The sequence below is a fragment of the Meriones unguiculatus genome, chromosome 7, assembly GCF_030254825.1.
Source record: "Meriones unguiculatus strain TT.TT164.6M chromosome 7, Bangor_MerUng_6.1, whole genome shotgun sequence".
Classification (NCBI taxonomy): Eukaryota; Metazoa; Chordata; class Mammalia; order Rodentia; family Muridae; genus Meriones; species Meriones unguiculatus.
Window position 1 is genome coordinate 93,143,323 of NC_083355.1, and position 13,569 is coordinate 93,156,891.

Consider the following 13,569-nt stretch of genomic DNA (forward strand, 5'->3'; position numbering starts at 1 on the left):
TTTCTAGGTGTTGTATTCATATCCACCACTAAGATGCCATATTTTCAATACATTTTTCTCTCTTAATTTTTTTAAAATAGTCATTGTAAATGACCGATTACTTCTGCTCCCCTTCAGAACTCTTTATGGAGAAATCTTTTTGTCCTTGTTTCCATGGTGAATACAGTGGGAAGCTCACATGTAACTATTCAGGAATCATCTGCCTTTCTCGTAACAGCTTCATCTTCTAAATTGTTGGCTTTGCTGTTTGTTTTGCCTTCCTATTGGGTCTTCCATGACAAAAATATTTGCTGAATAAATACATACATGTGGGGGCTGGAGAGATGGTTCAGTGGATCAAGCATAAGGTCCAGAGTCTGGATTCCCATCACCCACGTGAAAAAGCAGACAGGTGTGGCAGGCCTGCCTGTAACATCGGCACTTGAAAAGCAGATCCCAGAGCAAGCTGGCTAACAGTGAGCTCTAGGTTCGGTAAGAGATCTTGTCTCAATAGATGAAATGGAGAATGATCCAGGAAGATATCCATCCGACATCAACCTCTGGCCTCCACACACATGTATACCTGTGAACTTACCCACTTGTAGACACACACATGTTACATATCATACAAACCTACACATGCAGAAAAAAAAAGCCCCACATTGTAAGAACTTGTACAGTTTATTCCTTATATATCATGGTCAGTACCCAGTGGCAGTCCTATACTAATTTTGGAGTTAGAAACCTTTTCTCACTGAACAGCCAAGATATGTGACTGTCAGGCTGTAGCCTTAATTGACTCCCCCTGGTCCGGCTTTTTGCCTTTCATTGCTCAGCATCTCCATTGAAGGGTTACTTCAGTAAGATTGTTGTTCCCACATAGCCCGCATCCCTCTTCAGGTACACCTCTCCCAGTCCTTCCTGTCTTCACTTCAGTATCCCGCCATTTATCTTATCACTTCCTTTATCATTTTCTTTCCTCTTATTCTCTTTAGTTTCTGGTTACCATCAGCTGGGAAAAGAGAACGAAATCAGGTAAGATCACTTTTTGGGGGGGTCATCTTTATTTTATCATTCCATTTCCTTTTCTTTAGAAGGAATAAAGCGTTGGTTTCTGATTTCCCTCACATTTCTGCGTGTGCACACGAGGTGAGTAGGAGTCATCTTCGTCATTACTCTGACTTTTGAGCCATGTTCTCAGACTGTGCGATGCTCATCTGTAAGAGCTGTAGCTGTTCCCAGTTTCAGCTGCAGTTGTCAGTTTCTTTTTAGTGACACACATTTCAAGGGAAGCCTGGTTTTATTAGTTTCTTTTTCTAAGGCTTATTTTTACGTGTGTGTGTGTGTGTGAGCTCCAGTGCCTGCAGAGGCCCAAGGGCATCATGTCTGCTGGAGCTGGAGTTACAGGCAGTTGTGAGCTGTTGGACATGAGTGCTGAGAACAAAGTTTGGGTCTTCTGCTATGAACCCCTTGTTTCTGGCTGGAACTTTGATTAAACATGTAGAGTGATTCTCCTTGTCTCTGGCTTAGTTTGCCACTCAAAACCTGTGCTGTGACAGTCTGAACATAGTAAACAGAAAGCTGAACTCCTGTGGGGGAAGTGTCCAAAGCCTTAGAGCTGTTTCCCTTAGTTTTTTTCCCTATCTCCCTATTGGGGGAGGCCTTGACATATTCAGGCCTTTGAGTGGGATCTAGTATTTAAAAGTGGTTCATCGTGGTGGTACTTACGTTTATAGACATTTGAAACGTTTTCAGTTCGGGGGGGGGGGTTGCTAAACCTTAGTGAAGTTGGTAGAGACTGATGGGCAAGGCTTCTCAGGCTTCCCTTGCTCTGTGGTTGGCTGCTTGGTCATTTTGGAGACTACTTGGTAGTTTATTATGTTGCACCATTCACACTTGGAAAGTTACCTGTGAAGTTGCCAGTTCACAATAAAAGTAGAAGATAAAGCCAGTGTATGTTTATGAGATGATTTTACGTCAAGCACTTTGTTATATATTATAATATATATTAGAGAAATGTAATTACAATGCCAAACTTAGTTTGTGGAAACAGGACAAAGCTGAGTATAAGTAACTGGTGTAAAGAAAAGTTCTAGATAAATAGTTGTGTGGGTAGTGGGTAGTAGGCAGATAAGCAAAGGGTCATGAAGGTGGCTGGCGTGCAAGAGATTCAGAGGACTGTTAAGCTAGAGTGCGGGTTGTATTTGCTTCAGAGCATGCACAGGCAGAAGGGGACTTCGGGCCATCATCTCCTCCACATCTGTTATGTACAAGTGAGGAACATGCTCTGCAGGTTTCAGCTATTTTCCTAAAGTTGCAGAGCTGTGTCTACTAGCTTAGTTCTGTTCTTTTTAAGTACGTTTCAAGTTACCACTCAAGGTCTTTCAGTCAGTCTTAAGTCATTAAGGTATCCATTTTCAAAGGACTGTTTATTGTGGGGAAAGTACAAAGAAGGCTACAGGGCAAACAAAGTGTGGTGCTTTGTACACAGTATCCCATGTGTTCCTCAGCCTCCTTTTTGGTTTTGAAATTTTGGTGTGGTGCTGAGGATGTTGTGCTAACATGTGCACTGTTCTCTTACCATCTCACTTACCTTTTAAGGTAATTAGGTGAGAAACTGAAATTACTTTATGACCTGAAAAGTAGAACTTGAGTTAGTGCTGCCGGTATCCCTATTATAAGACAGGTAAGATGGCCAGTGATACATCCTGGAGAGGAGGCTAGCAAAGCTCAGAGATGATGCTACTTTTTAATGTGAAGCAACTCAGTGATATTTCAGTTAGGCATCTAACTCTAGGCACCTTACTTTACACTGTACTTACAGTGTACACTGGGATGTGCTGTGCATTTGTCCTTGAAAAGGCAATTTCATGCTAGCCCTCTTGGGAGAGGGGCTGATACACAGTGGATAATTGATAGGTGTCCATTAAGAAGTCCTGTGTTTGGCCATTTAAGTGATTCTTGCATAAAAGTTTTGTTTGATGGGAATAGTTTGTTTGCTATGTGCTGGGACATAAGCTTAGACATGCATATCTTTATTGACTGATATCGATGTTTAGGGAGAAGGGTTAGGAGTTGTTAAAGAGCTTGTTGGCTCTCTTTGGAATCAGGCCTGTTTCATTTAATCCTTACTAAAATTATCTCATCTCATTTATCCCCACAGTTGAATCCTCTGTCTCCTCTTTACTCCCTGGATGTTCTTGCCGATGCTCCTCATCGAAGGTGTTCACCTGCACACTGCTCTGCCAGGTAATTGGCTTCCAGTGGTACAGCTTCCTTCTGGAGAATGCTGTGTCCCTTCTCATAACTCTTGAGATTCTACGTGTATGTGCACAGGATCCAATTTGTCAGTTGGTGTTTCACAGATGCAGAAGCAGGTTGAGGGCTGAGGACTTTTCCTGTGACCACATGGCTTGTATGTGATTTGTCTGAACTGTAGCCTATGTCTTCTGACTCATATTTCACATTATTTCTGCTGCTAAAAGCCCATCATCAAAGAACATTAATGTCTCTTGCCATGACCTGCAAAACCCTACATAATCTGATTTCTACCAACATGGTTAGCTTCCTTTCATATAGACCTGTCCCTCTCTGAGGGGAAAGATCTAGCAGTACCAGGGAGCTCCATTTTCTTATAGAATGGCAGCCCTTCCTGCCTTGGACCTTTGCTTTCATTCCCTCTGCTTACAAAGCTCTTGAGCCCCTGGATACCTAATGGCCACCTGCAGCACCATCTGGTTATATTTGTCTTCACCAAGTTCTTACTCTTGTCTATAATGAGTATGTGCACTGGTTGATTTAAAATTTTATCCCTCCCGCATTGTCCTTCTCACTAGGATGTAGAGACCTTGTCTTGTTCCTTAATAAATCCCAGCACATGAGTCTGGCACTTGTTAGCAATTTTGTATATATTTGTCACATCTCTCATGGGTTCTCTTAATTCAGATGACATAGAAGTTTGATGATAGCATTTCTTAGTATCATTATTATGTGTAGGACAGCTAACAGTCTAGACCAAAGAACTTTTTTTTTTTTTTTTTTTGGTAGCATAAAGAATTTCTCTTTCAAGGTTGTGATGGTTTTGCTGTTTTTGTTTTTGGTTTTTGGTCTCTTGAAACAGGCTCTCACTCTCATTATGTAACCCTGGCTGTCCTGTAACTATGTAAAACAGGCTGGCCTTGAACTTACAGAGATCCACCTGTCTCTGCCTCACAGTGCTGGGATTGAAAGGGTGTACTACTATGCCCAACTTCTGGTGCTTTTTTATTAGTCAGCTCTTAGGTAAATGCGCTCATAGATTTGTGCTGTAGACTGCACAAAGGAGTTACTATTCTTTAGACACAGTTCTGTTGAGTTTGGATGATGAGCCCTGTTTTATAGTCTACTGCTAGTCTTTCTGCTAGGAAGTATTTTGGTAAGGAAGGTCTGTGGAGAAGAGAGGCTATTGGAAATAGTGTGGCTAAGAATGTGAAATTGCGGGGTGATTCAAACTTCCACTGTAGGCCTTTATGTCACTGTCATGCTGCTGGTTCACCATTCATTCATTCAGCATTTGCTGACTCTACTGTGTGCTAGGCTTTTTGTCGAGAAATGAAGCTCTCATGACAAATCAGGTGTGGAAACTGACAGCTATGAAAAAGGTTGCACCTAAAAGCTATGACACACAGAGGTAGAGCTCCTGATGCAGCTCCATGGGAAGTATTCTAGATTTCAGTTCATAGAAGAGCATGCCTCTGCATTTTGTCTTGATATTAGAGTATGGCTGTATGTTCTTTGGGAAGACCAGATGAACAGCACCACATAAATCCAGCACACAGAGTGGATTACTCTGCCCTCCTTTCTCCATGAGTACTACCCGGGCTATACTGGCACTTTTCTCTTTCATTAGAAGCCTCACCCATGGCCAGGACCCAGTGCTAGATTCATGATTCTTTGTGCATCCTGTTAACTATTGTTAGTGTTGCTCTTGTGACTGCCAGACACTGTGCATGGCTGGCCTTGGAAACATTAAGGAGTCTCAGCCAAACTTCTAGTGCACACAGATCAGAAGAGAGCTGCTGTTGCTTCAAGCTCTTGCTAGAAGTAAAGGAGAGAGAACGAGGGTGATTACACGCTGTCTTTGTCTTGTCTCTTTAGAGTAGTAGGCTGGATGCGTGTTCTTTGGTTTGGGGAAGAAAAACGTTTGAATTAACATTCATTATCTTATCCTTAAGTTTTTCTTTGTTTTAAATTATGTGTGTATTTGGCCTAAAACTACATGTGTATGCATTTTGTATGTGTTGTATGTGTAATATCTGCTGCTCCCCCATAGTTCTCAACTTAATGAAGGGCTCCCAAAGGTTTGGCAGATGCTGCTCTGTGTGGATGATGGAGCAGATGCCCTCAGTGCAGGTTTCAGAAAACAGGAGTGAGAAACACTGAGTTCTTTGGGATAGCACAAGCACCTTCAGAGTGATGGGGTCCCATGCAGCATGGTGTCACTGGAGCAGGACCTGTCTAACTAGTTTGGGAGACTTCTAAGATGGGATTGGAACCATGCAGTGAATTTTAGGGAGAGCGGATCGTTTAGCAAAAGCCTCAAATCAAGGACAGGGTGTGGAGAGTGCTAGACAAGAGGCCAGCTGAATGACTGCATTAAAGAGTGTTTCGAATGGAGATTTTATCTTTTCCTTGTCCCATTTTATTTGTAGTAGGAAGAAATTTCTTTCAAAGCATCTGGGCAGCACTGGGAATTTTACACCCATCATTAGAACGATTTGTGCATGTGTGTGGTGACTGTGTTATCATTAGTGGTATAATTTTATTTTGCAAAGAGAGAAGTGTTTCCTGTTTTATCGCAGCTTTCCCTGAGGAGGGCTGCTGTATTAATTTGCTGTATTGCCTCCTGGCTGTTCCCAGGCTGTTTTTCCTCTTCATCATGGAATTTTTAATGGCTCTCCTGCCTCTTGGGAAGCATGTGGGGAAGAGTTCCTGAGGGAGTGCTTCCCTTTTTTCACATGCCATAATTACTCTCCTTTAAGAGCACAAAGAGTCTGATAATCGTGCCTGGGCTCTGAAAGTTCCCTCCTGTCAGGGATCTGAGCTGAGCCACCTCCTTGCTGGACACTTGCCATTTGCATTCTGCTCGACTTCAGCATCTGAACATGGCCACCTCCAAAGCCACATGCAGCTTGGGATCCCGGAATACACTGAGGCCACTGGGTTGTGGTGAGTGGCCTCAAATATTGTAGGTTAGCATTTCACTTACTCAAATAAATAATGAGATGTAGTTTAGCACTATGTGGGTGTGTCATTTGCTAGGTGTAGAGGGTGGGAAGGAGACTTTTGTGGTTATTGTGCCATTCAGTAATTTGGAGGTTCACTCTAAAAATACTTAAGTTTGGTGATAGTTTTCAACCCTGACTCTACTTGGAAGTTATCTGAGAAACCTTAAAAAAATGTAGTCACAGGCAGCAAGGGAGGTGGCTTAGTTGGTAAGGACTTGTATAAGCCCTGGGACCTGAGTTCAAGCCCTAGCACCCATTTTTTTTAAAAGTGGAGCATTACAGTGTGTATCTGTAATCTCAGCACTGGGCCAGCAGAGACAAGAGGATCCCTGGGGTTTGCTGAGCAGCCATTCCAGCCCAAATCAGTGAGCCCCAGGTCGGAAAACAATTGAGGAAGGGCCTAATACTAACCTCTGGTATCTGTGCTCACATATATGCATCTGTGTGTAAGCGCACACATAAAAACACATGTGTGAGCACACACATGCACACAAACTAAAAAGAACAGCAATAGTCATCCATGTTGAGCCTGACCTTCACAGATCACATGTTGTTGGACTGGGGCAAAGCCCAAGCATTGACATGACTTCAGAGTTTCTGAGGTGGTGGCTAGGCAACCAGGGTTAAGAACTGTTGCCCTAAGTACTGATGATTTCTTGGCTGGTCCTTAACAGGGGCACCTATTTTGTAACTGGCGCAGGTTCTATGCTTTGGTGTTGTGCACACCATTCTTCTGGAGGCAGGCCGCTGGGATTCCTGTAGCTTGAGAGAAGCTGCTCCAGGTGAAGAGTGTGTATGCAGCACATAGTCAGTGCATGAGAGCAGGCCGAGCTTTGTTGGGGGCAAGGGCGCACGAACACTTGGGGAAATCCGTACAGCTGTTGAGGTTAGTTTTGTTTAGCATTGGCTTTGCTGTTGACGTAGCCACGAGCAGGACTAAGGATTGCTGCCACTCACACAGCGGATGGGGGTTGGGTTCCGCTGGAAGCAGTGCTGTTGTAGACAAATTCACAGTGCAACCAGACCTGTGGGCAGCTTTCCCCTAAATGGGATTGACTGTGAAGAAAAACCTTAACAGAATTGCCTACAGGAAACTAGTAGAGATCGCTGCTTGCTTCATATCTCAGGTACATGTTATTGGCTAACATATTTGAAGGCTTTATGGAAGTTTTAGTTTTCTCTGATTCCTATGTTGTGCTTTGGGTGGTGATTTGGAAATACATCCATTTGAAGTTATTCTCTAAGTTCTGAAATGGGAAATAGTGCCCACCCCCACCCTGTTGTCATCCCTGTGCCCACCTATCACCCCCACCAAATAGGCCAGTTTCTTTGTAAATAAACGTTTTCATTTGTGAAATCTAATTTTCAGTTGAGTAAGGCTGTCAGATTCCCAAGCATGTGAATTTTAGTGAGAATGAAAAGTCTCATAGCATATTCTGTTGTCATTGCTCATGAGATGTTGAACAGACATAAGGTTAAAAGCATGGGTGTTAATGTACCATAGGCCTCCGGTGAGAATCTTGGCTTATCTGGACAAACACTTAACACCCTGTTCCTCAGTTTCCACATGTTTAAAGTGGAAAACTTTTCTGGTCAAACCAGTGGGGATCAAAGTGAAATGATGTATGTAAATATTCAGTAGCCTGGGAACCAACATTAGGATGATCTCAATTTTAAGACCTTTAAACTGGGTCTAGACTTATTTACTAATAAGATGCCGTGCAGATTCCTGAGAGGTTTGAATGGTCTCAAATTGACTCTAAGAAGAGACATTTGGACAGTGCTTGGGTAGAAAGACAGAAGCCTTCCTGCCCATTAGAGAGTTGAAATATGATGGACCTAGCTCATTGTAATTCATTTTATCTGTTCACAAGCGTTACGATCTGCATATCAGAGTTGTGTGCCCAGCTGGCTGTGCCACTTGACAAGGAGTTTCAAAGAGCAAGAAGACGACTCAATTCATGCTATTAATTTTGACCTTTGGAGCCATAATAAACAGCCTGAGGTTTTACCCCAGGGCTTGGGGGAAGGAATCTTTTATTAGTCCTCTGTCTGTCTGGGATGCTCTGACACACAGCAACCCCAACTCAAATCTTTAGTGCCTTTGGTTTCAGCCCTGTTTGCTGTAATGGCATCCATACACATCCATAGGCAGTCTGTGCTTCTTGGAACCTCCTGTGTATAGCACACAGTTCTTGAATGTTCTTCTTTTAAAGGGGCTTATTTCCAGGGGTTTTTGGATGGATGCCATCTGACTGTCTGTGTAGAGTGATGAAAGCACTTTCTGTCTGTCTGTCCTCCCATTGTAAAACACATCTTGCCAACAGATGACGAGTGATTCTGCTCTCGTGGGTGACATCTGCTTTGGCTCCACCAAGGGAACAATTTAAAGGCAGCTTTAACTACTGTGAGCCCGTGCCACAGGCTGCTAAGGGTTAGGTCTAAGTGAGAGGCAATCAGGAGTTGTCAGGATTTCTTCTTGCTAGTTCAGCACCTGTCTCTTGTGTAATTGTGAAGTGAGTTTCTCCCCATGGGCCTTCATTTTTTTTTCCCTGTGCAGTAGGTGAAGGAAGATCTTTCTCCTACTGGGCATTTAATAAATGCCAGGAACCCTGAAGGTACACTTTCAGGTGAGGGAGGGTTCTTCCTGCTTCTCCAGATGTAAACTCCTCTCCCTCATGTCACCCAGTGCTTGGCTTATTCCTTGATTAGGACTCACTGTCTCAAAGTATTAGTTCTCTGCTTCTCACCGTGCTGTGAGCTGCTGGGGACAGTCGTGGCACAGTCAGCATGCATTGACCCTGTGTGCCTCTAAGCATAAGATTTTACCCAGGGCAAGCTGCCATAAGTTTTTGTTGAATAAAATTATCTGAATGGGTTTGAAATTAAGGATAATATTTAGAACATATGATATGTATGACCTTTGGTCCTTATTAACATCAGTTTTTCCTCCGGTGTTATATAAGGAGAAAATATACCAAATAAGTATTCTTTTTTTTTTTTTAAACTAAAAATGAACTTTTTCATAGCTTTTAAAAACAAGCAGTTTTGAAGGTGAACTGCTCCTTCCATTAGCTTGCCATTGGCAGACAAAGGCTGCTTTTGCTTCCTCTGAGTGACTTTCAGTATCTTTGTTCTAAACCAGAAGCAGTCACTTGAGTTATTTTTTTTTCCAAGCACTGGTTCTATTAAACATGCATGTATTTCTCTCAAAGTATTTTTCCCCCTAAAAGTACATTCCTGCCCCTGGGACACAGTAATCCGCCCGGTTTCCTAAGTAACCCTGCAGTTGGGGCAGCTCACCTGATCCTTCTTTCTCTGCAGCAAAAATAAAGTAGAAATGTTGTGTTTGCATGAGGAGAGAAAGAGTTCTCTTTTCATTAATTGTTAATCTTCACTGTTCACCTTCACAGAAAAATTTAGTGGCTGCTTATGAAGGAATACATTTTAAGAAGTATACTGTTTACTGATAATTATTTCCTCCCATCTTTGAGTGTGTGTGTACGTGTTTGTATGGTGTGTGTGTGTCCACATGCTTGAACATGGAGGTCAGAAGTCACCACAGGTGTCTTCTTCAGCTGCTCATAACCTTTTTTTTTTTTTTTTTTTATTCTTTGCATTTATTTGTTTTGGGGGGTAGTGGGAGGTACTTGTGTCACAGCACTCATGTTGAAGTCTGAGGGTCAACTGTGGGAGTTGGTTTTCACCATGTGGATCCTGGGGATCAAATCCAGATCATCAGGCTTGGCAGCAAGCACCTTTATCCACTGAGCTGTCTCACTGACCCTCCACTGAACTCTAGGCATTTCCTTGGCTCTTGCTCCCCAATGCTGGGACTGCAGATGCATGCTTTATGTGTGTGTTAGGATCCAAACTCGGGTCTTCGTTAATATGCAGCCTGCACTTTACCAGCTGGCATTTCCCTCGCCCTAACCTCCAGTCTTTGGCAGATGCCATCACAGTCCACAGTAGGAGACAAGGACATTAGTAGGAGAAATACTGGTCCCAGTATTCATACTATGAAGGATGTACCATCCTAGGTACTAATCGGCCAGTGGGCAGGTGGTTCTGAGACCCCGTCAGGTGGAATGGAGCAAGCGGAGACTCAGTCTCTCTCTCTAGGTTCTTGGCTTGTATACTGCGAATGATTTTTTTATTAGTTAGACTTACATTTATTTAATTGACATTTAGTATAAGCTCTGTTATTGACTAGATTGGCTTTGGGGGTAACTCCATAATTATAACAGTAATCAGGTGCTATCAGAATTATCCAGTAGCAAAACTCAAAATAAACCCTTTGCCAATTCTGTATACTAAATAGTAAATATGGATTCTATATGTATTCTCTGAACACTGCTTATGTAATTCCAGTAACCATTTGTCACACCAGTCGAGCGAAGTTTTAGCCTGGTAGAACCACACAGGGCTAACTTCTGCATAGCCTTTTTTGTTCCCAGAGCAGCTAGGGTGCTCCTTCCCTGTAGGTATATAGCAACTACATGTTTGTGTTCAAGCCTCTGGTTAGGTCTGAGTCTTCTGCCTTCCCTGCTAGGGAAGGGCTTTGTGGGCTGATGAACATGACTCTTACCTCTCCTTTCTGTGAACTGGTTTTGTTGTTGTTGTTGCCATTTTGTGGGAGTGACTAGGACTTTCACAGTAAAGTAACACCCACTGATAAACCACACATTAAAGGAAAGCCAAGAATCAGATCTCCATAAGTGAAAATGTGGATGGGAGCTCAATCTCTATTTTTTTCCTCCCTTAAAATATTTTTATATCCACTCTTGAATTATTTTGGGACACACACACATATACCAATAAAAATCACACAAACAAAATGTGTAGGAAGCAGAAGGCTCAAAGGTTGTCTGTCCATTTGCCAACAGTCTCCCAAATACCCTGAGCTCCCCCAAAGTGAGCACAGCAGCTCCCTTTCTGGTCTTCTATGTTCAGAGCACTCAGCTCCTCCTCAGGCTTGTTCTGGTCCTTGTCCTTCTTTGTTCTTATCCGGTTTTCCCTAAGCATGTGGACTCTCTGCTGGTGTGCCCCTGATACACGAGAGGGAGAGCCTCTTTCTGCCCCTCTTATCATAGTTTGACCATTTCAAGAACAAAAGCCCTCTCATGTTTTCAGCCTACCTCCTATGAAGTGCTTGTCCAGCCTAGAGCTGGGATGCAGTGTTGTAAGTGGGTGAGCATATTTCCACTGAGATTTAGAAATGATCATGCTTTCTCTTTCTCAGCACTCCTGTCTCTCCATTACTTATGTCTTGTTCCCAGAAAAGCCATGAAACTCCAGATCATACTTTTTTGGAAGACTCGTAAAAGCAGAGATGGTCTGCTCACTGGCTGTGTTCTTAATGGTTAATACTGTGTTTGGCACATAGTAGGTACTCAATAAGAGGTTAGCTGAGACTCTTTGACAACCCCCCCACACCTGAGGGAGGAGCAGCCTTGCCAGGCCACAGAGGAGGACATTGCAGCCAGTCCTGATGAGACCTTATAAGCTAGGGTCAGATGGAAGGGGAGGAGGACCTCCCCTATCAGTGGACTTGGAAAGGGGAAGAGAGGAGATGAGGGAGGAAGGGTGGGATTGGGAGACAATGTGGCAGAGGGCTACAGCTGGGATACAAAGTGAATAAACTGTAATTAATATAAAAAAATAAAAATTTAATTAAAAAAAGAAAAAAGCTGAGTTGAAAGGAAATAATTTATAGAGAAATAGCAGACTTTTACAATCAAGTAAAAAGATCAACTAATACTTTTTTTTTTCTTGATTTGCTTAGGAATCCCGAAGTTCTTTCCTTGGCTGTAGCTCCAAAAGAGTTCCAAAAGTTGAAAGAATTAGAATATCCCCAGCAGCAGTTAGAAGTGGGAATAGGGTAGCAGAAATAAACCATTAAGAAGTGACGGGCTTAGGTGCTGGAGATCATTTAGTGCAGAAGCAGTTCACTCTCAGGTCTTCAGTGTTGCTCACCAGGGACGAGTCAGGAGAGTGTAGGCCCCTCTGCGCTTGTCAGTGCTCAGTCGACCCCAGGGACATACAGTGCACATAATAAAGTGCTCTGCAGGTGAGCAACCCTAAGTTCCATTGGCTAAAAGAAGTATTTTAATATCTGCTGTATTTTCACCTAAAATTGTTACAAATTTTAACATTTTAACACTAACAAATTCATTTTTTTTTAACTTAAAACATGTTTCTTACAAGTGTGAGGTAAATATTTATGTGTACATACATAACCAAGTTGATAACCTGGTCCTTTAACCATATTACGAACATAAACCAAACAGGCAAAGCTTAGACAGTAATGGATGTGTTTTAAATAAAAGCTACTTATCCCATTTTGCATCTGTCTCCTAACCCTAGCAATCATGTAACCTTTTTAAAAAATATGTTAATTTTGTGTGTGGGTGTTGTGCCAGCAAGTATGTCTGTGCACCATGTGTGTGCAGTGCCTGTGGAGGCCTCAAGAGGGCGTGTGATGCCCTGGCACTGGTCCTGATTATGAGCTGCTAAATGGGTGCTGGGAATCAAATCTAGGTCCTCTGCAAGAACAGCCAGTCTCTTAACCACCAGGCCATGTGTCCAGGCCTGTAAATGCTGTTTTAAAGTAATATAGGTGGTAATTGTTCTTGTTCTTCTTGTTGTTCTTGTTCTTGCCAGGGAGAAGCTCAGAATCCCCTGCACCTCTTTTCTCTCATCCCTCTTCCCATTTCTTACTGTTCTAATCTAAGAACTGCTCCCAACACTTACTCTGAAAAGGAAGTTGATTTTGTGTGTGTGTGTGTGTGTGTGTGTTTTGAATAAGCTTACAGTGAAGAGAAAAGATGGCTAATACACACCTGATGTCCCTGCGGCTGAGCATGGCTGACTTAGGTGGAAGTGTGGGGTAGCTAAGAGTTTCAGTCAGCATGTAATTAGGGCCCTTGCTTGTGGAAAGGTGGAACACAATTCTGTGTGTCACTTCCTTTTCTGCCTAAGTCTGGGCATCAAAGTGTCTGTCCCTCCATCCGGACAGGAGTCCTATGTGCTTTTGGTGCTCAGTCACCCAGGTTAATTTATTAAGACAGCATGCTGACTTAGAGCCATTCAGTGGATTTTTGTAAGGTGTGAGAAATCAACCATTTTCATTTCTTTTCCCATTTACTCAGAATTAATTGTTTCAGCTTTCAAAATTAACTTCATGAAGTGTGGAACTTAAAGTTAACTCTTGCATATAGAGCAGAGTGATCAGTAAAAGTGATTTAGATGGATTTTTTTTTCTTCATTTTGCTCAGCTTAAAAAAAAAAAGATCTTTCTCTGGAGGGATCTGCAGGCCACTAC

General features: G+C 42.6%; 1 protein-coding gene across 7 annotated transcripts in view; it reads left to right on the plus strand.

Moving 5' to 3' along the window:
- Positions 1-13,569, plus strand: part of Gpatch2l (G-patch domain containing 2 like) — a 48,984-nt gene that overhangs the window by 22,787 nt on the left and 12,628 nt on the right. For 5 of the 7 annotated variants that reach the window (XM_060387904.1, XM_060387905.1, XM_060387906.1 and 2 more), the window contains 2 exons: positions 1,074-1,128; positions 3,143-3,228. In XM_060387904.1, the coding sequence (XP_060243887.1) occupies positions 1,074-1,128; positions 3,143-3,228 (141 nt within the window). Of the gene's footprint in view, positions 1-974; positions 1,015-1,073; positions 1,129-3,142; positions 3,229-13,569 lie in introns of all 7 variants that reach the window. The other 2 variants (XM_060387907.1, XM_021653037.2) reach the window with 1 other exon arrangement.